Source organism: Ceratosolen solmsi, unplaced genomic scaffold, assembly GCF_000503995.2.
Source record: "Ceratosolen solmsi marchali unplaced genomic scaffold, CerSol_1.0 scaffold10, whole genome shotgun sequence".
In the NCBI taxonomy this organism is placed as follows: Eukaryota; Metazoa; Arthropoda; class Insecta; order Hymenoptera; family Agaonidae; genus Ceratosolen; species Ceratosolen solmsi.
The window spans coordinates 12,852,368-12,876,314 of NW_011948412.1; the positions used below are offsets into that span (position 1 = coordinate 12,852,368).

Sequence of the window (23,947 nt, forward strand, 5' to 3'; positions counted from 1 at the left end):
CCTGCTGAAGTCTTGTCTTCTCGTCTAATTCCTCGCGAAGTTCTTGAGTTTGCGTTTTATACAGCGTCTAAAGAGAGAAAAAATTTTTTGTATAAATGGATGAAAGTGGAGGAATTTCAGCATTAAATGAAGAAGATAAGTACGGAATCTGAATTATCGATAAGTTGCATGGCTTTCAATTTTATTTTTATGTTAAGTTTTAATTTTACAACTACTAGGAACATACGAGCCTACGAACATTCACATTTATTTTTCATAAATATAAATTATATTTTGACAAAATCGAAAAAACGAATTAAATGAGTAATTCTGTTAATATGAATTATTGTAAAATATAGTCTAAGTAGACTAGCCAAATAAAAATGCACCGCAGCACAATGGCCAAAGTATTCTCAAGAATTGTAAAAATTTGTGATTATTATTTTATACGTAATCGTGCTTTGTAAGAAACATTAATTAAGTATTTTAAAAAGTTAACTACAGAAATAAAACGATAATTAAAATATAACAATGATAAATGTCTTTATCTATTACTTTTTTCAGTTACACAATTGCACATTTGTCGCAAAACTCGTGCACCTGACAATGCTTCACAAATTGACTATTTAAAAAAATAAAAGTCGAATATTTCTATCTCAATGCATTTTCTTTGTCGTTAAACGCTTACAACCTTTGAGAAATAAATATTTGTATAAATATAAATATTTCTTTTAAATATGATAATAAATTTATTTGCCTATAATTATAATTAATAATAATTACGTACGGAAAAATATGCTTCAGCTTCTAATTGCTCTTGTAGTTCTTTTGTTTGCAGCTGATCGACATTCCTTTGTGTCTTTAAATGGTGAAGTTCTTCTTCAATTTGCCTCTTAGCTTCTCTTAGCTGTGTAACTTCTCCCATCAGTTGTTGTTCTCTCGCTCTCAGTCTACTGGCTTCTGACGATTGTTGTGCCAAGTCCGCTTGTAGAACAGTTCGTTTTTGCTGCTCTTGTTCAATTTGACCCTGAAGTGCCTTTACTTTATCAGCTTCTTGTCTGTGCTCACCTTCCAATTTTTGCAATCTTTGCTGAATTTGACGGTAGTCCACGGATAACATGGAAGTTTGCCTTTCTTTTTCTTGGGCTAAGAGTTCGGCGCGTTGTCGACCGCTTTTTTCTTCGTTTAATTTTGCTTGAAGAGCTAATGGAAAGATAGGACAAACACGGGCGACAAGGAAAGAAAAAATAAGAGAAAAAAGAAAAAAAAATTAAATTAAAATAAAGTAAGAAAGAAAGAATGAAAGTCAATGTTACATTATTTGAAAACATATCTATTTCAGAATAATATCTATTTTCAGAAGCATATATAAGGCGTTTAATGATTCGTTTAATTTTTCCGCGTCTAAATTATTCGAATTTATTGAATATTTGAGTAATTTTTTGCAAACTCTCTATTTAATCCAATGAAAAATTAATTTCCAAACATAAATGATAAATTACGAAGAATTTGTATCAATGCCTAAGTCTGCACACTGTACTCGACGTTTTATTTAATGTAAATAAAAAAAGAAAATAAATTACAATAATAATAATTATAATAATCGTATCAGATTATTAAATAGCACAACTCTTAACTTTAATTAGACTTTCAATTAAAATGGCATTCAATAAGAAAAATTCTAAATTGATTATTCTACAGGCATTGATTTAATTCACTGAAACGCCACGTTTTAAGCAATCGATCACATTTTCATTCAAAATAGCCGCGATAAAATTAAGTCAAATTTATACCTTTAACATCTTCTAAATTGGCTTCGTCTTTGGATGACATTCTCGACCGCTCGGTTTCTTGGCGAGCGATTACCTCCTGATTATACCTGGCTTGGGCAGCCTTTAGCTCCAAAGCTAAACTCGCGGCTTCTTTCTCCAAAGCAGATATTCTCTCATTAAGCTGCCTGTTATCCACTGTCGCTTTTTCCTCGCGCTCGCGACTCCGCTCCAACTCGTGATGCAACGCCGTCAGCCGAGTCTCCAATTCAGCGGTTAAGGACGATGCCTGGGACCGAGAGCTTCTCTCTTTCGATAATTGACCCTGTTAAAAAGTTATTTTATATTTTGGCTGGTTTTTAAAATACAAATACAAATACAAATGCCACAATCTAACATACGTGACAAACGAACGACAAATGCGCTGGGTAAAATAAAATAAAATAAAATAAAGAAATTGTGAATCGTTAAATATATTTTACCTGTAGAGTCGCGACCTCTTGCTGCAATGAATCCCTTTGCGCTTGCAATTGTGCTCTTGCTATTTGCAACTCATTAGCCATCTGCTCGGCAGTTTGTCTAGCCACGGTCACCTCCGTTGCTTGTTTCCTCAATCTTGTGACCGTCTCCGTTTCTCTCTCCAGCTTCGTTTGCATTTCTTTTATTTGTTTCTCGAGGCTCGCAATTTTTTCCGATGTTTGCTGCGTTGTGCTCGCGTCTCTCGCTCTTCTCGTTTGTTCCTCTTCGAACTTCTTCTTCAATTCAACCAACAACGATTCGGCTTTCCTACGGGTCTCCGTCTCATGCTCGACTCTACGTTGCGCTTCCTTACAATTGTGTCGTAAAAGAGCCAATTCCTTATCGGCGCGAGCTGCTTCTTCCCTAAGCTCGGCTTCGTTTTGGCTTATCGATTCAAGCTGAACGATGAGAACTTTTTGCTTTGATTCCAATTGTTCTACAATTTTTCGTTCTTTGTCTAGTAGGCATTCTAATTGATTTATTTTTACATCATCGCTCGTGCCGTTGTTCACGTGATTTTCCAATCCATCCACCGCTTCCCTACCTATTTTGCAAACAAAATTCGTTATCCAAGTTGCCAAAGCAAATTGCTAAAAGTTAATTCAACACCTTTTCCTCTAACATATTATCATCCTCCTTAGTATCGAAATTTTGAGACGAAATTGCTCGTTTAACCAAATCGTAAGTCGATAAATAATATACTATATTTGAAATCCTGTGGCATGTTTTAAATATTAGAAATATTAAAAGCACATACGATATTCTCACCGTTTGCTATTAACTGATAATCGCCGGAATACGTGAAGCCAATGAAAGGTAAATGATTGCCAGAGAAAGCTTTTGGGACTGGAAAGTTCTCCTCTGGTCCATCTTCTTTTTCCACATCATCAAAATTACTCGTGTCGTCATCTCCGGAAAGCTCCGGCACAACCGGAGGAACACACTCCCTGAGGTTCTCGAATGTCCACTGATCATTTTTAAAAAACGCATGGCTCTTGATTTCATCGACGCCATTCCTTCCCAGACGCTTACTCCTATCCGTTAAAAAACCGCATATCAAGCTCTTGGCTGAATGTGAAATATCCAACTCTTGGGGAAAATGTAGTGAATTACGATGGTCCATGATTTTAGAGTAAGTGCCAACGAGGGAGTCGGCATAGAAAGGTGTATCGCCGACAAGCATTTCATATAAAAAAACGCCAACCGACCACCAATCACATTCTCGCCCGTAGACACCCTCGCCACCCTGTGACTGCAGCACCTCTGGAGATATATAATCTGGTGTGCCAACCGCCGTATCCGAACGCACAAGACCGTCCTATGGTAAAGACGAAAGATATTTTTTAAATCGTGCATTTCATTTATTATAGACAAATAGAATTTTTTGTACATTCATTGAACATTCCCAATATTGGAATATGGCTCTTTGCATATTACATTTTGAAAATACTTTAAGTTTCATTTTATTATCATATTAAATTATATATATACATCAGATTTTTTTATTGACACGTTAATTGCAATCTATTAATTACAATACTTAAATAATGAATATATATATATATATATATATGAAAAACATATTTTACGTACTTTTATAGATATTATATTTTATATTTTATAGCTATTACGTGTATATACTTTGTATATACTTGGAAATTTAAAATGTTATCGTGAATTTAAGTTATTATTAGAAAGATATTTTTATATACAAAATTAGATAATTATTATGGAAATTGCAAATTAAGTTAAATTACAATATATTATATACTGTTTACGAACTTTAAATAAAATGTACAGAGATTATTTTTTATCAAATAATTGTTTATTATAGTTCTACCGAGATTTCAAATCAACGCTCAAGGACTAGATATATTGATATAAATAATATTGATATAAATATAAAATAAATCAAATAAAAACTTACAACATCCATTCTCATGCAAGTACCAAAATCCGCCAATTTTAAGTGACCAAATTTATCGAGCAACATGTTGTCTGGTTTCACGTCACGATGAACAAATCCCATATTATGTATCGCATCCAATGCAAGCACCACTTCTGCGCAATAAAACTTTGCCCACTTTTCTGGTACGTCATACTCGGACATTAAGTTCACTAAATCTCCACCTGGCATGTAATCCATAACCATGTAAAGATACTTTTGATCTTGAAATGCAAAATGTAACTGTACTATCCATTCTGAATTAGCATGAGCCATGATATCTCGTTCTTCCCAGAAAAATGCAGAATCTGACCTTTTTATCTGAAATATAAGATGATACATTATTACATTATTACACACGGTAGTACAATATACTTAATCGATATATGAATTTCGTTAATAACTAACCATTTCAAATTTACTTAGTAATTTCATGGCATAGACTTTTTGGGTTGATTTATGTCTCACTAATTGCACTTCACCAAAAGCTCCTCTTCCAATGACTTTAATCAATGTAAAGTCATCGGGGCGCATTCGCATTTTACAAATGTCCTGTGCAACCGAATCATCTATAATTGAAAAATCACAATTCTATTTATTCTTTTTGTAAGAATATATAATTATTTCATTGTTTCATTATGTTTGATTAATAATGTTTAATTAAATGATCTATTGACTTTTGAATTATTGTCGTTACTAAATATACTACATTCTTTTTAAATGAACTTGTAATATAGATTTTCATTACAATTCCAGTCTACAGTTTGAATAAATTAAATTCAATATTAAAGCTTGAAAATTATTAAATATCTACTACATTTGTTTTACGAGTATATTAGAATTAAATAATTAGGTATGTGTGTAATTATGAAAGAAAAGAGTAAGTAATCCGTGAATGAAATATATAAATCTCTGCTTATTCAATTTACCGAATACTCTTACTTTACCAACTCGCTTCGATAATGTATTTATACATAAACCTTAATTGTAAAATTAAGCCTCTGGGCACATGCGAGTATTATAAACAAAAATATCACTCAGTTAATTATATGAAAATTATATTTCTTATTGTTGACAGTGTATTAAAGGTATTATAATTCTCATAAGAAATAACTGCAAAGACTTTCTGAAAGTCATTCTTCTCATTAATGAATTTATAAAATAACTTACATCTGTTCATGTACGCCTCGATATTCTTCATACGTTTAACACTAGGATGATCACAATCCGCCACAAGAGCCTGCACAGTATCCAATAGACAATCAATATTTGTAATACTACGTGGATCTCTGATGCGCTCTTCTAATGCTCTAAGGCGTCTCCGCCTATCTTCATCTCTAACGATCTCCATTTCTTCAAATTATCAGCTGTCTTGTTTTAATTGTGCTCTAAACACAAAATTATTAATGTACATAAATCTTTTGTAAGAAAAAAATATACATGGATCCGTTAAATTATTAGAAATATTTGCAATGTTATTTTTTGTAAAAAATTCCAATTAATATGAAAAATAACTAATTACACATTGTATATACAAATTGAATTATTAGAGTGAAACAAGTGGTAGTTATAAATATATAATAATTTATGATAAAACTTGGCATTATATCAACCGTTGTACAGAAATTTAAGTAGCAATTTCATTATTTTATATTCTTTTTAATAATATTGTACAATAAAAAACAATAAAAATCTTAATAAAATGTCATTTTGTATGAGGCTAAATTAAAAGTAGAACTTTAATGGCAATATTGACTTTGATCCAACAATTAAATCCATGCAATTTCAATTTTAAAAATATACAATAAATTACACGTCCGTACGCAACGTACATAAATACACGCACACTCGCACACGCGCGCACACTCGCTTGAATGAATTTGTATTCATATGCGTGTGCGTATATGTGCGTGCGTGCGTGCGTGTGTATAAACACGCGCGCACGCACGCACGCACGCACGCACAGGTATATATGCATATGCATATGTGTGTGGGCGAGCTCGCGCGTGTATGGAAAGACCAGGTAGAAAAATAAAAAAGTTAAATTATTGAGGATAAATAATATTCACAAAGTTAAGATATTGTAAAAGCATAAACGTCAGTTATAAATTTGGCTTATCTAAAGCAATTGAACTCTAGATGGTGATTATAATTAAAAAAATTTTAAATGAATCACAAGCATAGATAAGTGTCCGAATAGAAAAATTATTGTATTTACGAAATAAGAAACGAAAAGTCAGATAAAACGATAAATTCGCAGAACCAAAAGCCAATATCTCCCTAATTGTTATTAGCACTTTTCTCAAGCCTCTACTATTCCTTATAAATAATGCCATTACAGTTTCTCAACGCTCATAACTGTAATTAATCCCTAAGCCGTTTAATTAACAATTCACCAACTGATATTGGCTTTTTGGTTTTTGATTCTTACTTGTTAAAGAGCATTTAGCCTAAATCCGCTTCAAATTTATCCAGTATAATATCATCAACTGCTCCTGAGCAGAACGTAGTTACAAAAGGTATTCTGACTTATTGACACTGAAGATGTATTTGGCTTCACGGCTTTGTAAATATATGGGTATGCATGTGCACGCGCATGTATAAAAATCCAACAAATATACATACGTACGAGAGTACGTGCATGCATGCATGCATAAAATATCCGAGTAAATTAGAAGAAAACGTGGCTGAGAGGAGTCGAAGTCTTGCCCGAGTTCTTCCAAGATTTCTAGCTTTCGGGCTTTTGTAATAACGTTAACAAAGAGAATAGTTTGTATATAGATGCCCTCCTCCTCTTTCCTTCGTCGATGCCTCTTCGTCGTCGCGTGCGCGCCTATGTGTACTCAGCTAAACACCGTGGCTGTGTAAGTGCGTACATGTGCGCGCAAGTATATTCGCTCGTATCTGCAATGGGTAGATGATTATTCGGGCGTACGAGTCGTATGTCCCCCATCATAAGAGAGTCCAGTTTTTCCGCATCTCGATGCTTCGATAGGCCCAGTTATCCGCGCAGCCCTGGGTCAGCGGCGACACCAAATAATTTAGCAAAACTAACGCAAAGGCGATAAGTAGCGCGCACCCTCGAGCATCTTACACGTACACACTCGCGTCGCGCGCCCTCGAGATCTCGTATTTTATTTAATTTCGCGCGCTGCTGTCGGTTGTGGATTCGTAGCTCGATAGCGCAACCAGTTTGTCCTTGTCGTATGAAGATGCGAGCGAAGGAGGGCGCAAGTAAAGCGCATAATTATCGTCTTGTCAGCACCGAGCGAATCGTCGCAACCACTCGCGTAAGCTCACAGCTGAGCCCTATCTGCGCCATTTCGATAAAATTCTTTCTTTCTATGACTATTAGACCAGACTACGGGCTGCTGCTACAACACAAACGCACGCGAGCGCGCGCGTACACGCGTCCGTCGTGTGGGTGCGACTGTGTGTGCATGCGCCTGCGCTAACACCACGCGCGTCAAGTTCGCGTCCAACAACCAGACAAAATCGCAATAGTACTTTGTTTACCGTGGGCTCGGGCACGAAGAGCATAGCCAAAGAGTGCTAACGCCTTAGCGTCTCGACATGTGTCAGAATTATGTGTTAACTGCTAGTATTGTAGGTGGTGCTACAATCAATGCGATCATCTCGCAGGGGAATTTTTGATTAGTACTTCAGGTAGCCAAGAGATGGACCGACGTACGCCGTCGGCCGGTGTCTCGCGATCCGATCTACAGACCCACTGGGCTGTCGAGAAATATCGCGAAATACGAGATCGTTTGTTTCATCCGTCAATTGTCAATTATTTTTTTTATTTATTTATTTATTTATTTATTCATCTTTTTTTTTTTTTTTTTCAGTATTGCAGCGATAACGCCTCACTAACGTTAACGCAACCTTCTTTTTTTTTTTGTTCGCCGTTTTTCTTTACCCGCATCTTTCGTTACTCCGGCAATGTCGTAATAAATGGTGAAAATCGATCTGCCGCGAGGCATGCAAAATAATTATTAGCCCGTAGGAAGTGAGTAAACGCGAAAGAGTTGGAAAAATGCTGTGTAAGAGTATGGGGAATGATTGGTGCGTGCGACGCGCATTAGCGATGAAAGTGAATGTCCGTCGATCGTGGTGCGCTTGAACGAAGGAATCCCCATACAAGCAATCAGGAGCAGAAATTTCTGATCGTTTCAAATTTCAAAGCGATTCTTTTTTCAATTAGTCCACATTAAATGATTCTTTTGTAAACTTATTTAATACCACGTGACCTCGCCTATCGTATCACAAATGCACGGACAAAACAGTTACGTTTCCCGCCTTTTCTACCGGCCAACTTTGCCAGTCTAATTTAAAAACGATTACTCACCACCCCACCCACCCGCTCATCGCCCGACTATTACGCACGAACAATAAATCGGGTTAGGGCAGTTTAATGTATTTTACCTTGTGATAAGTTTTTGCCGATTAGTTCTTGCTTGTACGCTCCTTTTACAATATCCTCCCAACAAAATCAAAACTAAATAACCGAGTATTATCGAAGCGTACGATCATTTTTGACAATTTTGCCTAAACGAATATTTTATGAAATAATTACAAAAAAAAAAAAAAAAAACAAAAAAGTAATTAATACATTAGAAAACAAATTATACAATTAAGTCGGTGAGTGTGAATATTCAAGTTTTATTCAAACATTGTTATTTTTAAATGCATATATTTAAATGCATTTGTAATGTTAATTTGATAAACATGGGTACGTGAGTGTGTTTACACAAAACTCATCGCCTATGGATATTTTTCAAACATTTTTGGTTTGATTTGTTGAATTTATGGATTATTAAATTTATAATTATAGGATATTTAAAGTATTCGAGTATGTTAAGGCAAATTTATTTTTAAATAAATTTATTATAACAATTGTAAACTTTTCGCTTACATTTTTGTTGTTGTTGTTTTTATTTTTGTAAGCATCGTTAAAATAAGACAACAACAAAAAAAAAAACAACTTTTTTTAATGGATGAAATTAAAAATAACACTACCATTGACAATTCATTGCTTCTAAAATATATTAATAATTTATTTATATTTGTATTTATTGTCGAATCGTTGCGCCGATTATTTTAAACCTCGTAATTTTCTATATGAAATAAAATAATTGGCGATTTATTTAATTTAAGATTTTAATTTAAAACGCGTTAAAAGAATATTTACCGTAAATTTACGTACGCGCGTGGTATCTGAGATCATTGCTGTTGATACTGATTAATAACGATGAATAATACATAATTTATAATCTATGATTATTTATTAATATGAATGCTTATCTTTATCATAGTAAAAGCATTCATTTGCATGTAACAATAGAATTCAACCTTTTTAAATTTTATGCTATTTAGCTATATTTTTGCATCGATTGATCTTATGCAATCTCGTCTTTTTAATGGCAAAAATTTAAAATGAGCGCGTATACAACAACCAATCAGCAAACAGTCATTGCAAATTTCAAGAAATCTATTTCACATCGCGTCGTTCTTTAAATAATTTATCGACTGGATTAATCAATCTATCGAAGGACAATAAACCGACTTTCACGTGTATGTTACATTGCATAATCGGAACGATCGGTCCCCACCAAAACCTTACAATGAACGAATAAATCACGTTAGCGAAAAAAGATTTGCATAATATTGCCTGATTAATTAAAGCATTTGCATGAAACAGAGTCGTAATTGAAATTATTAAATACTTAATTTATCAATTTATCTATTTATTTATTTATTTCTTGTCCAATACATACAGTAGCATCTACATAAAAGGGAGTCGGAGGGAAAGCGAGAGCGAGAGGGGGAGAGAGAGATAGGGCGAGAAAAGGATAGAAGCGATTCTATGTACCGGCAATAAACAATCATGAAAAGATTTTTCTTCAATCGTTTGTCAAGAATAACGACATCATATTTATTCACACAAATACTATTGCATTACTTACCTCGCCCGTTGCATCTAAAAATACATAAATTGGTAGTGCTGCATTTTTTACATAACATGTAGCAAAAAACGTTCGTTAGTCCTTAAACAAACGATCATTCGATAATCCTTAAATAAATCTACTGTATATCGTAAAGATGACAAAAATTTGAAGCTTATTCGAAGCTTCGTGTGTTTAGAGTCGGCACCTAATACACAAACAAGCCTCCTCTAATCAACTTTTCGTCATCGATTGAATGAAAATTTACAACCAAATAAATGTGAACATAAATTATATCCTGAAAATAATTGTAGTCATCGCGTTTGATTTATTACTATCCACTGATATGCACAAAGCAACTCGTAAAGCATTTTAGGTAAAGTATTGAACGCGATTTATGCCAATGGCGCAAAAGAATGGATTTTAAAGCGTGGAAAGTGTTGATAATATGCACAAGGACGTATAAAAACTGTTAAAGAAAATTTCGTAAGATCGAATGCTGATTGATAGCTGACTCGTGCTGAATATCAATAGCGTTAGCAGAATGTTTTCTTATCGAATTATTAAAATTTCCGGAATGTGTTGATATTTAGTGCGTCAGCAGCTTACAGGAGCACTGCAACCTGTGATTACCCGCCCACAGTCTATCCAATATATCTAAATTGTTAGATAGATATGCCGCGGAGAGAGATAAGGAAGACATAAGCAACACCACAGACTCAAAAGAAAAATTACTATTCTTAAACATTTTGCCCTATCCTTGTTCCATTCACCCATTGGATTACAATTAGATTTCTAACTTCTTCGCCACGATCTTGATTTAATCTAATACTAATTATAAGCTTCAATTCAAAAGTTCATGCTGTCAATTTTAAATTAATAATTTTTACATGTATTACATACGATTTATATAGAAATATTACCTTCAATATAGTTCAATTGCTTAATTAATATTTATTACAATTTATTGTAGTGCAATACAATAAGTAGGAAATTAAATTGATGCGCTGGTCATTATATGGTATTACGGGGCTTTGATGTACCGCGGAATTGTTTTACACGCGATAATACGAAATTGTTAAAACGAAAAAAGTAGAATATGTAGAATCGATTTCAAAATATTTTTTTCTATCGATGCGTCTTACGGAATTGCTATATACTTCAAATATGTAAATTTATGTAAATTAATTTTTCCTTTGCAGCACTATTAATTATTTAATCATTTTGCGAATAAATTTAAAAAGTTTGATAAAAAGTGAATTAGCAAATTATAAAATGAGAGTAATTGCTAACTTAGGATAATATAAATCGTATGTACAAAATAGAAAAGATATTCAACAGAACAACAACAATATTTCGTTATATTAAAAAATTATAAGATTACGAATATAAAAATATGAAAAATGTATACAAGTATATTTACGATATTCGTTAGATCGTTTAAAAAAAAAAAAAAAAAAAAAAAAAAAAAAAAATAATTATAATAATAATAATAATAATAATAATAATAATAATAAATGTTATATATTGTGTAAAGATGGTATATAAAAGCGATAATGAGTAGTACGAACTCAATAATGATAAATTTGACTTATTAACAGTATTATTTATTAACGAAAAAATTTCTTGCTTTCAAAAATAAAATATATTCTATAATGGCGCATATATTTGAAATTTTATATTTGAATCGGAGAATAGAATTTTATATTGTTCAATGAATCCATACGTCACTTACAGCTTGAGTCATTAGCATGGGAATGACGATTGAACAGTGGACAGTAATATTTCATTGCTCGTTTAATGAATAAAGCAATAATAAATGATTGGATGATACTTCTATTCGCAATGACTTATCATCAAATCATTATTTACATATCCATGTACTATCAATTCCAATAACTTATTCATAGATATGTTGAAATAAATTATCTGTAACTTTAATTTATACTGTAATTTTTATATAGAAATAAGCAACTAAATTAAAGACGTTAAAAAAATAATTTCTCTTTTCCTTTTTGTATAGAAGCGATATTTTTTACATGGCACAAATTTAAAATCACTTCTACATTCTTAAAATAATTAAAATTTCGTATTAAAATATTTTATATGTCTAAGTTTTGTCCGTTGCTTTGGCTCCACAGATTACATTTTCTCGAGATTACGAATTCTTGATTAGCGAATTAAGCAGCGAATTTCATCGTAGGACCTGGACGCATTATTCCAACAATACGACTGTCCTGGAAGTAATACAGGAGTAAGTATTGCCTTAATTTTTATCTGATAATTAAGGACAACCTTAACCATTATTGCCTCCGTACTTTAGTAAAAAAATTAATCTATTCAATATTTTCTCAAAAATTTCTATCTACTTATTTTTACTTTAGCTTTATCCGCATTAGGGCATTTTATAATTATAATAATTTACAATAATATATCAAATTAATTTGATCAAATTATTTTGAATCTTATATAAGATTTATCGATCTTAAAATATATATCCTTTATGTACTTGTCGAATGATATTTCTGAATAGATATATTAATTTCTAAAAAATTATGTACGATTGGAGTGAGTATGATTAAAAATTGTAGATTAAATTGGAAAACTCAAAATTTACCTTTTTTTCTTCTTTTTCTTTTCTTTCAATTAAAATCGATGCAATATCTATTAAGTCGCTTGGCACTTGATTATTAAAAGAAATTATTAGTAGAGCGTTTAATCCAAGGCAATCATTAATAAGAGTGAAAACAGAATAAATACGAGATTGTTCTACACACATAAACGCGCGCGCGCGCGCGCACAAAGATACATCTTTTAACGATACCTTAAGTCAGCGATATTCTGAAAATACAAATGAATTTTTCATTTAGTGAGAATACGATGATATTTACATTCTCAACAACTCGATAAATTATGTTTCCATAAAGTTATAATAATTAATTAATTAATTATATTAAATTTCTGTGACAAATTTATGCGGACAATTGATTTTTCTTAATTACCATTTAATTTAACGTAAAATTAATCTCTTGGGCAATTCATTATTCTTGTCATTACTAATCATTATTATGTAAGAATAGTTTTTTTTTTTATAATTTAATAATAATTGTTCTATACGATGTGAATTGAACGTGATTTTGGGCAAAAGAAACTTCTTTGGCTTTCGAAAAAACAGGAATTTAATCCAAATCGATAATTACGAAAGTTATGAAATTTAAAAATTACTTTATGCAGAACATGATAACAAATATAAATGTAAGTATACTAGGATGTCTCGATGTATGTTACAGTGATTGTAAAACTATACGTTTAAAAAATCAATATTATCTTTTTACTGTATTCCAATCAACGTGCGCACTACTAACTAGTGTGAATATTTTTTGCAACAAATATAAATAGCAACGGAGCCGAAATGTATACGTTATTCGTATAAAATATCGAAAAGCAATGTATTTTAATAAATTTCATCAACTATCAATTAGCAATCCTTAGCATCGATTCAAGTTTCAAGTTTTCTTTCATAATAAGTTTATTTAAAGTAATTACGTGCCAATGCATCAAATCGATTGAGCAGACATTTAATTTAATTTAATTTAATGCTCATTACTATATGAAAAAACTCATTTTTATTTTAAATGTATTTTATACTATTTTCTCTTCGGATATGTGTTTGTGTGTTGTGAAGAGTGTAATAATGAGCTAAACATGTAACGATGATACAATAATATATAAATGAATTTTATGAGAAAATAGCAAATAAGGAATATTTAGAAGCTAGACCAATCCTCGCAGCACAACACGTACTCGGTAAGTTTTATGCACAAAAGCATATTTATATTTACATTAATTTAGCATCTAAACAAATCTTTAATCTGTATACGCATTATGACATAATATATTATTAAATTGTAGAAACTGCCCAGTCTTCCTTGATCATATCCGCTGCTTTTTCCCCAATCATATATGTTGGCGCACATGTATGTCCTGCAATGATTTCTGGCATAATGCTCGCATCGATAACCCTGAGACTCTTAACGCCATAAACTCTTAGCCTGGGGTCGACTACTCCTCCATTAGTTCGTGGAGCCATTTTACAAGTCCCCGTAAAATGGCCGAGTGTCGTTGATATATGACGAGCCACACATGACCAATACTCATCGGTATTAAAAACAAATCTATCACAGCCATTAAATGTCATCGGCAGCAGAGTTGTATTGAAATGCTTAAAAGCTTGGCTCATTCCTACTTTAATACCCTAAAATTTTATCACACTATTTAATTTTTGTTCAATAACAATCGCACGACACATTATGATCGAAAAGAAAAAAAGAAAAAAATAACATTCATAATAAATCGATTAACGAGCAGTTTTAACAGTAATTTATCAATGGCAACAGTGACTGCGTTGCTTATAAAACTATTAATAACGACGATAAATGAAACGATGGATGTTGCCATTTATAAACAAATATAATAATATTTTCATTAGACATAATCTTGTAAATATTGTAAATTATAGGAGAATAATTTTGTTTTGAAAAATTTTAATCTTAAGATATTTAATGTTATTTATTGTTATTGCACTGACCGCTTTGATGCCACGAATCATCGTATCCAAGTCTTCCTGCTGCTCATAATAATTGGCTTCTAAAATTGGCGGATCGAGAGGATTCGCGCTTCGTAAACTAACTCTACCGTAACTCTTGGGTTTCATTAAAATAGGAACAATAGAGAAAGCATCGGAGCCCTTATGATCGGCAAAAACTTGACGATCGAAGTCGTCGGTTAGGGCAAATAAATGACGCATACTGCCGGATAAATCACCCGTAAGTGCTCCAATTCCCAAAACCAGCTCGATATCCGGGTAATCCGCCGTTTCATCTTGGTGGTTATCTCTTTCTAAGACTAATGGTAAATTAATGTATACGAGCAAATTGAGCATTTTTTATGGGCATCCTGTGGATAAATTCAAAATTTTACTTCTGCTTACTATAATTAGGAAAAAAATTATTTTCTCCATTTTATCATTCTTACTTTATTATTGTTCTTTTCATTCTATTCTTATTATTATTTTATTAGTTTAATATTACTTAAATAGACAAACAATACAAGAAAACAAGATAAAATTAAAACAAATAACTATTACCATAATTGATCAAAATATTGCAATATGTACTGTGAAATTTCTTTCCTAAAAATTCATTATTTTATTTTCGTATTTTTTCTTCATAAATTGTTTATCTAATTAAACTAGTTTTAAAACATCTATTATTTATCGATGATTTATTATACATCAATTTATCCTATGCAGAATATAATATTCTATTTAGTTCATAATAAAAGATTCAGTACCACTCTAATTAATAAGAAATTAAAACTCGACGATCAATAAGAAGTGATATATGTAAATTATGCACCTACAACACCGAGTGTTATAATATGGGTGCTAGAGCACTAATTGCAGCGTGTGTGACAAATCAAACGGACCTTAAAAGGTAGCCGTTCATTATCATCGCAGCGATGCTCTATTACTCTAAGACAACTAAGAGAAGGAAATTCATTATGTATAAATAAGTTTGTAATAGACAATAGAGAGGAAAAAGCTTGAAAGGCAGCCTAGTAGCAGCATTTGGCTAATGATATTTTTAAAAAATATTGAATTATGATTCATAATAAGAAAAAAAGACTATTACGCTTGAAGATTATTTTTGGAGAAAATTTCAATATTCTATATAGAAGTTAATTCGTATGTTTTGATCGTTTCTGGTCTTGATACTACTCGCGCAATAATTTACTCGCTTACAAATATCAAGAGCATTTCTACATTGATGCAAGAATTCACGACAACACAGCTGTACTGCACAAACTAGGCTTTTTTTTTAATTTTTTTTTTTTTTTTTTTTTTTTTTTTTTTTATTTCGGCTTACATTTTATGGTCACTGCTATTTTCCAAGAGCACCGACGACATTTGAAGAAATTTCTTCGGTCTGTCTTGCACTAAGCACTAATTCCAATTACGTAGATAGAAAATAAAACGAAATTGACTTCTGCATTAAAATTTTGAATAATTTCATACTAAGATTAATAATAAATGATTATAATGCTTTCAACAATTAATAATAATAATGATCATACTAGTAATTGAAATGAATGGAAAAGAAACGAAAAAATTAATAAAACATAGCAATCTATGCATAAAAAACTACATTGAAATTAACACATTCAACTACGCTGTATTATTTTTATTTTCTCTTGTATCGATAAGGATATTTATGAGTATATTTACTCACGAGTAATTTAACTAATTAAATTTTATTAAATGAGATTTCAACAAACTTTGATAGTAATCTAAAGCAGTAATTTAAACGTTTCAATTACGAACAGTTTATACAATAAAAATTATGGATAAATAATCCTATTGTCACACACCATAATACTATGATTTTATAACATATATAAGTAGAAATTTATCGTCCGAGTACTTTAACAGGGGGCTCATACGCTTAATTTTAGCTAAATATTTGCGTGTACCAATTTATTCCCGTGCCGTTCAATATGCATTATGACATGTAATATGATATGTAATACTTACACGTTTTTGTATCGATAAAAGCCAATGCTTCCGCACCCCCAGGTACAGTAAATGGCCCGGTACCCTTAATAAAATAATCAAAAACGTTGACTGGATTCGTGAGTAATCTTGACTCCATGATTGTAACAGTGTCGTTAACCAGAAATGTTAAAGCACCCATGCTAACGTGATCTTGTAGATTATAGCCAACCGGTAGATCCTCTATAACTTGAATTCCCAACTGTTTCAGATGCTGCCTGGGCCCTACACCTGACAGCATAAGCAGCTGGGCCGAGTTCAAAGTACCCGCGCACAAAAGTACTTCGCGCTTGGCTTTTACTATATGCATCTTCTGATTTCTATCAAGGAACTTGACGCCAATTGCTCGATGTGTCTCAGGCTCTATCAGTATCTTTACGACACGAGCAAAAGTTAATATACGCAAGTTTTTCCGAATTTGGCGAATTGGATCGAGAAAAGCCTTACTGGCGCTCACGCGGCGCCCGTTACGCAGATTAGCTTGAATGGCTGAGAAACCCAATAATCTAAAAATACATTACATAACATACATTCCCCTATTTTACATTGTATTTAAACTATTTGTATTAAATAGATAGTTTTTTTTTGTCTTTTTTTTTTTTTTTTTTAATTGATCAGCTATTCGTAACCTGTGAACATAAATCTCGACTCGTTATTTTAATTGCTGAAAGTCGACGATCCGCGTCTAAATTGTATAAATCAATCAACCACACGATTAGAAAATAATAAAACAAACCACCAATCATTGAGAAAGGAAAAGAAATTTTATCTCTGATTTATGATCCTAATGCAATTTACTCGCTCGCTCGCGCGCGCTCTCTCTCTCTCTCTCTCTCTCTCTCTCTCTCTCTCTCTCTCTCGCACATATCATGTCTTTTTTGAAAATAATACTTTTGATTTAATATGAAATACACAAAATTAAAAAAAAAAAAAAAAAACTTCAATGCAGTATACGTACATTAAAAATAGCCTTAAGAGATAAATTTACTCGACTGGTATACGTATAATCGATAAAAGAATACGAGCTTTTAAAGTAGCTAGTATTTGAAATATTTGTCCTCGTATATGTACAAAAATAATCTCATTAGAACAGCAGAAGACAATTCGTTTAAACAATATGCTAAAGCCAATAGCAAATGAAATTAAATTCTTCAATTTATATAAATAAGCTTTTGAACAATATAATCGATTCAATTTTTTTCACTGTATTATAAATTATATATTAAATATTATGTCCTGTTTACCTTTCAGCATTATAGTCGTTAATTTTATATCCAAATTCCTTGGCTGACTGTAGAAAAGGATTTCGAAGCCTGGATACGTAAGGCACATCAGAAACATCCAAATAGCCGTTACTAGAGTGATATCTTTTATCGTGATATTTTAGTCTAAACGATGAAATTTAATATTATTTAGCTAGTTCAATTCCACATAATTCTATATAATAATCATAAATGTTCGTCGTTATTTAAATATAATCGTATAATTGTAAGTTCTTATAAAATAGTAAGGATAAAATTGTATGAAATCGTTACATTTATTTCAGTTGACGCGATACGATTTTAAAATTAGACGATAATTTTTAATTTTTTTAAAACTTTGATAATAAATATAATTATTATTATAATTTTTAAATTATAATGAAAACGTGACGTAGTGCAAATAAATTAAGGTAATGGCCGGTATTAATAGCATATAGCTTATTTATTCTTGTATGACAAATTACGATGGTTTGGTAAATAAAGTCAAATTATTACAATATCGTGATTACATTGCATCAATGTGACATTGTGACGAAGAAATTCATAAGTATATTAATAAAAATTAATCATAAATAAAACCATCAAATGAGAAAGTATTAAAATTATGTGTAATTTTAAAAAATTTTCAAATCATAATTAATTAACAACAATTTAAAATACTATTTATTATAAATCATCATAAAATATTTATTATAGTCTACAGTTTTTAAATAATTCATAAAACAAATTGACTATATTATTACCAAATACGTAACTTATAAACAAGTTTTCCAATATCGCTATAGGACAAATGCAATTTACATAGAAGATATTTATTATCCATATGTAGATAAGCGATAGAATAATGAAATTAATCCATCACAAAACATTCATTCACCTGTTGTTCTCCGATTTTAAAAAGTAAGGCAAGATATCGTCGTAGCCCCAACCTGTATTGCCATAAGCCTCCCACTTATCATAATCAGCCTTGCCACCTCTCGTGTAAATCATGAAATTAATAACCGATGTGCCCCCAACGGCCTTACCACGTGGCCAATTGCAACGACCATCGACCATTGACAAACAGTAGCCATGCTATGAACAAACGGATGATTTTATAAAAAAAAAAAATTCAAGTAAAAGATATAATTTAGAAATTGTTTTAGATCTAGTATCGCTTGTTTTGTTTTGTTTTATTTGTTTTTGTTTTTTTTTTTTTTTTTAACTAACTTTTTCGTTCAGTTTAGATTCGTTAATTATCAATGTCATTCGATAAAATAATCATTCAACAGGTGTAAATTTTCCAAAATCATTACGCACGGACATTGAGCTTTCCCTATGCTACTGCTATTAATTGGATTATTTTTATTTTTTATATTTTCCTTATACCGAGATTTCTTTAGCTTTACTCCAAAAATAGAGAAGTGAAAGTATCAACTGATTTTGTATATTATATAGAAAATATAATCTTCATACATAACAACGTTACATATGAATTCACTTAGACACATATTTGTAAAGGATCTATCCAATTTTTGGAATAATTTAATGTTTTAATTTTAATTTATCGATTGAATGTAATAATCTGTATAAATAGTTTGTTATACGCGCTAGCGATAATATAATAATTTTCTAATTTATCGTTCGAACATCTTTAAATGACATTTTTTTTATAACAATATTTATATAATTCAAATGAATGAAATGTCCTTTACATTAATTTTTAGTTTATATAATCTATATTTTGTGTAAATTTATCATAAAGTATATTTGATTTTATTCGTTTTTTTTTTTTTTTTTTTTTTTTTTTTTTTTTTTACTTATATTTGCCAAAGTAATAAATTTCTTTCGATTAGTGTAACTAAAATTGTTAATAAATAAAATTATTTATTTGCAATAGTTATTGATGAAAGTTCGGTATAAAAATTATTTTAATACACGATTCGTCGTAATAAGCATTAAGCCAAATTTGGTAAGTGCTGTTCGGAAAAAAAGAGATCTGAATACGAAATTTAAGAAAATAATTACGCATGATTCACCACATTAAATTACACATGCAAGTATCTTGCGTAAGAATGATCATTTCATAAACAATAAAAAAAACAATAAAAAAAACAAAAACAAAAATATAAGTTTCATTTACTTGTCCTTTCTTAGGCTCTGTCCTATATCCCCAATTATAGTCAGTTATCTGCATGATAGGAGCAAGTAATGGAACATCCGTCAGGAATATTTCTTCCTTTCCAGCTTCAATTAGTAAGATTTTCCATTCTGCGACTTCGCTCAATCGATTTGCCAGTACTGAGCCTCCCGAACCAGCACCGATTATTACAAAATCATAGGTGCTAATATATGACTCGGTTGAGCATCGAATGAAAATTGTCATGCAGATAATAATAACAATATAAAGTATCGCTGAAAAGTTCATATTGATTTTCTTTTTACCCTAATTTACATTTAATTTTCTAAATTGTAAAAGGCCTTTCTGCTTTCCCGTTCGTTTCTTCATCAAGCACAATCATAAGATCGAGGAAGCTTTTTCATAATTTCATAATCGATTATGATTTTAAACGTACGTTAACATTATCTGTCCTTTAAAATTAATAAAATTAATAATTATAGCGACAAGAAGAAAATTTTATTAAAAATTATTATATTCTCTTAAAAAAAAAAAAAAAAAAAAAAAAATACACAACATAAAATATTAAAATACGTTCATCTCTATAGATGTTGAAAAATATTATTTTACGAATACAGATCAGATTTAATAATATTACGTACCATGGAAACGAACGCACACCGTTGTCGTTCAAAGCGAACACCATCCAAATGAAGAACCATAAGCAGTTGCTCGAACACCTTATAAAGACATACGGGCAACGCAATTCGTTTTAAAATTTCCCTAAAATTGCATCATTGATCTTTCGGAAAGCACTCGAATGGATTTTCACTTCATTTTTTCACAGTTTTTAAAGCAGAGCTCGAGAGCGCCTCGTCTTCGCGCGTCTAATGACTTGTCGATTAACCGGACGATCTCTGACTGCTTTTGCAGTCTCCATTCGTCCGCTGTAGTTTCTATCAGTGACAAGGACGGCCTCGCTCTTCGTCGTATCGTCGTCTTTCTCAACGGTAAAACACGTTAACCTTTAAATTATTTTACAGGTACACAGACATTTAATCATATAATTGTTCATAAAATTCATCTAATATCTAATCCCACATACTTAAATACTAAAACACTACTCCTTATAACGTCATCGTAGCTAGAAATCCTATATATCTTAAAACATTGTTAAGAAATTGTTAAACCCTTAAACAATAAATTTACTTCACATGAGGTACTATATATTGTTTAACAATTACTAAAGTTTTGAAATTTTAAATTTCTATTAATTCTGATGTATTAAAGCATTAATACATCTTTATTGCTGTAAATTTATATGCGCGTATTATATAATCATAATTTCAATTATGAAACATTATTTCTAATACGTAATAGAACTTAATTATCTAAATTTTAGAAAACAACGAGTTAGCGACACTTAAAATTCAAATTTGATCTATCGCGGAGCGAATTGTTAAAACATCTTTATTCTCAGTTTCATAAATTAACAATAATCATTAACACATGGGAGAGTGTTACACATTTGTCATCTTTATCAAAATTCATATTACGATCGTGGCACATTGATTTCGGTAGCTAAATAATTTAATAACACATTGAAAATTTCATTCGGATCTAGATAAAGGTGACCCGAAATATCCAATGTTTATAATTATCATGTAACATAAATTAATCGATTTTAATAATACATATATGCAATAACAATTTGATATCCTTAAAGATCCTTAAAAAGGATGGATTTTTCAGAAAAATATTACGCACTTCTCTGATAACACTGTTAAGCTTTCAGCACTGACTTTCATTTAAAAAAAAAACAATTTTCAAAATATAATATACAATTACGAACGAATTGTCGTTACTTTTTTTTTTCTTTCTTAATATACAGATGCTGATGAGTTATTTAATTTAAAATGTTTCTATTTACATTATTATTTTTCTTTAATTATAGATTTATTCAAATTGTACGGATAAGAATCAATTTTAAATAAGAAAATGACGTTATTTTTTTTTTCTTTTTTTTTTTTTTGTGTATAATTATAATATCATATTATTATTATTATTATTATTATCATACATATTATTATTATATCATATTAATAATAATATCATATTATTAATATCATTCAAATGTTTTATTTTAATTATTATTAGACGGTCTTAATGTCTTTAATGAGTTAATATATAAAGATAAAAATTAATATGAATAAGATTTTCATTTCATGTTTTGAATTAAGTGTACAATAATGCAAATAAATTAAATTGAATATAAAATTCTAAAGTATAAAGCATATAAAGTCAAATATGAAATTATAAAGTGTTGGTGATATCATAAAGTATAATCACTAAATATAAGAAAAAATTTAATATAAAATGGATCTTTTTTTTTATCGATTACAAATTAGTATACATTTTGAAATTTGAAGCAAAATCTCGTATAAACTACTTAAATAATTAGATGAAATCAATTTTGCAAATAATTGCAAAATGTACGTATATTACGTGGTATTTGAATAAAATCAGCAAAAACCTTTTAAAAATTAACCCACCCTATTTTAAACAATTTATTACAATTGAAGTATTAATTAGTTATATTATAGTAATTTTAATTATAACATCATAAATAAATATCTTTATTAAAAATAAAAATTCACAACAAGAGAATGTAACTTTCTGTGATATTTTAATATTAATCATTACGTTAGAGACTTATGAAGGTCTCATAAATATTAAATTTATCTTGTAAGGAAATTTAAAATTATAAATAATAAGCTTTTATGAAAACCATTTTTACAGTCCTTTCAGAATTTAATTATAATAATTAAATCTATTCAGCACTATAGTTTTTAATATACATTTATCGTAGCGAATGTTTTTATAAACTTTCGACCTTAAATCTTTTTCTCGCAAATATATTTTTTTATCGTAAAATTATAGTGTAACATTGAGAAAACAGTTGTTTATTTATGACAGCTACATACTTCTCATTTATAATTGTCATCTGTTTAGCGGATTATTTTTACCCAATATTTAGTTAAATGATTAAATATTTATTTGGTATTTTAAGTTATATTATAATATTAGATAAATTGAAAATTTTTTAATTAAACTCCATTAAATTTGAAACAATAGATAAATGATGTTTTTATTAATAGAAGATATATATGACCGAGAAAATGAAGCGATTGGTATGCCGAATCAATTTCTGTTACATCACATGCATGGGATGTATGACCTTGGTTCTTAAAGGAGAAATTCAAACGCAAAATGCAGGTTACGATCGTAAATATGGTTGAAATTAAAAATGTAATTAAGAAAGTGAAGTCGTAACGCATGAAATTCGGGAAGCTGTACCATTCGTTCGATTACGACTCTTATAAAATACTTGTAAAAATTGCTTTTCGCGCTTATCTCTGGTTACAACACAAATTAATAACGAAATATTTCAATTGATTTCTTTTCTTAATACATATCTATATATCTATCTATATATATATATATATATATATATATATATATATATAGTTATAATATGTTTTTAATGAATTAAATTATAATTTACATAAAAATTGCAATTATTTAAAAATACACACGCACACACACACACACACCTATATATATATATATATATATATATATATATATGTATATACATATATGCAAGAATATTTAATTTTCTATGTTTAAATTCATACATCATTACGACCGAATCTTTATTGTTTAAAATTAAAAAAATATTTTGTATAGAATGTTATTTTAATTTTAGCAAATACAATAATTATACAATCTTTTTTTAAATAATTAATACGAAGAACAG

At 30.2% G+C, this 23,947-nt stretch overlaps 2 protein-coding genes across 2 annotated transcripts in view; both read right to left on the reverse strand.

Annotated features, from left to right (window-relative positions):
- Positions 1-6,889, reverse strand: part of ROCK2 (Rho-associated, coiled-coil containing protein kinase 2) — a 12,222-nt gene extending 5,333 nt beyond the window's left edge. The window contains 10 exon segments of the mRNA XM_011496640.1: position 1; positions 4-67; positions 767-1,182; positions 1,773-2,073; positions 2,231-2,811; positions 3,036-3,585; positions 4,195-4,533; positions 4,621-4,781; positions 5,383-5,600; positions 6,644-6,889. The exon segment at position 1 is cut by the window's left edge and continues 247 nt beyond it. Of these exon segments, the coding sequence (XP_011494942.1) occupies position 1; positions 4-67; positions 767-1,182; positions 1,773-2,073; positions 2,231-2,811; positions 3,036-3,585; positions 4,195-4,533; positions 4,621-4,781; positions 5,383-5,563 (2,594 nt within the window). The 5' untranslated portion in view covers positions 5,564-5,600; positions 6,644-6,889.
- A 7,104-nt stretch (positions 6,890-13,993) lies between these two features.
- On the reverse strand, positions 13,994-20,504 carry LOC105365040 (glucose dehydrogenase [FAD, quinone]). Its single transcript, XM_011503104.1, has 6 exons — positions 20,152-20,504; positions 18,907-19,103; positions 18,012-18,155; positions 16,750-17,273; positions 14,746-15,062; positions 13,994-14,412 (listed from the first exon to the last, which is right to left on the reverse strand). The coding sequence occupies exons 1-6, from the start codon at positions 20,434-20,436 to the stop codon at positions 14,059-14,061; spliced, it is 1,821 nt and encodes a 606-aa protein (XP_011501406.1). The 5' UTR covers positions 20,437-20,504; the 3' UTR covers positions 13,994-14,058.
- Positions 20,505-23,947: the final 3,443 nt, after the last annotated feature.

Excerpts from the sequence above, each read along its gene's own strand:
- LOC105365040 (XM_011503104.1), bottom strand. The coding sequence starts at position 20,436 with ATGAACTTTTCAGCGATACTTTATATTGTTATTATTATCTGCATGACA. Across the intron at positions 19,104-20,151 it reads CAGAGCCTAAGAAAGGACAA|CATGGCTACTGTTTGTCAAT; the intron begins GTAAATGAAACT and ends GTTTGTTCATAG. Across the intron at positions 18,156-18,906 it reads TTAAAATCGGAGAACAACAG|ACTAAAATATCACGATAAAA; the intron begins GTGAATGAATGT and ends TTCATCGTTTAG.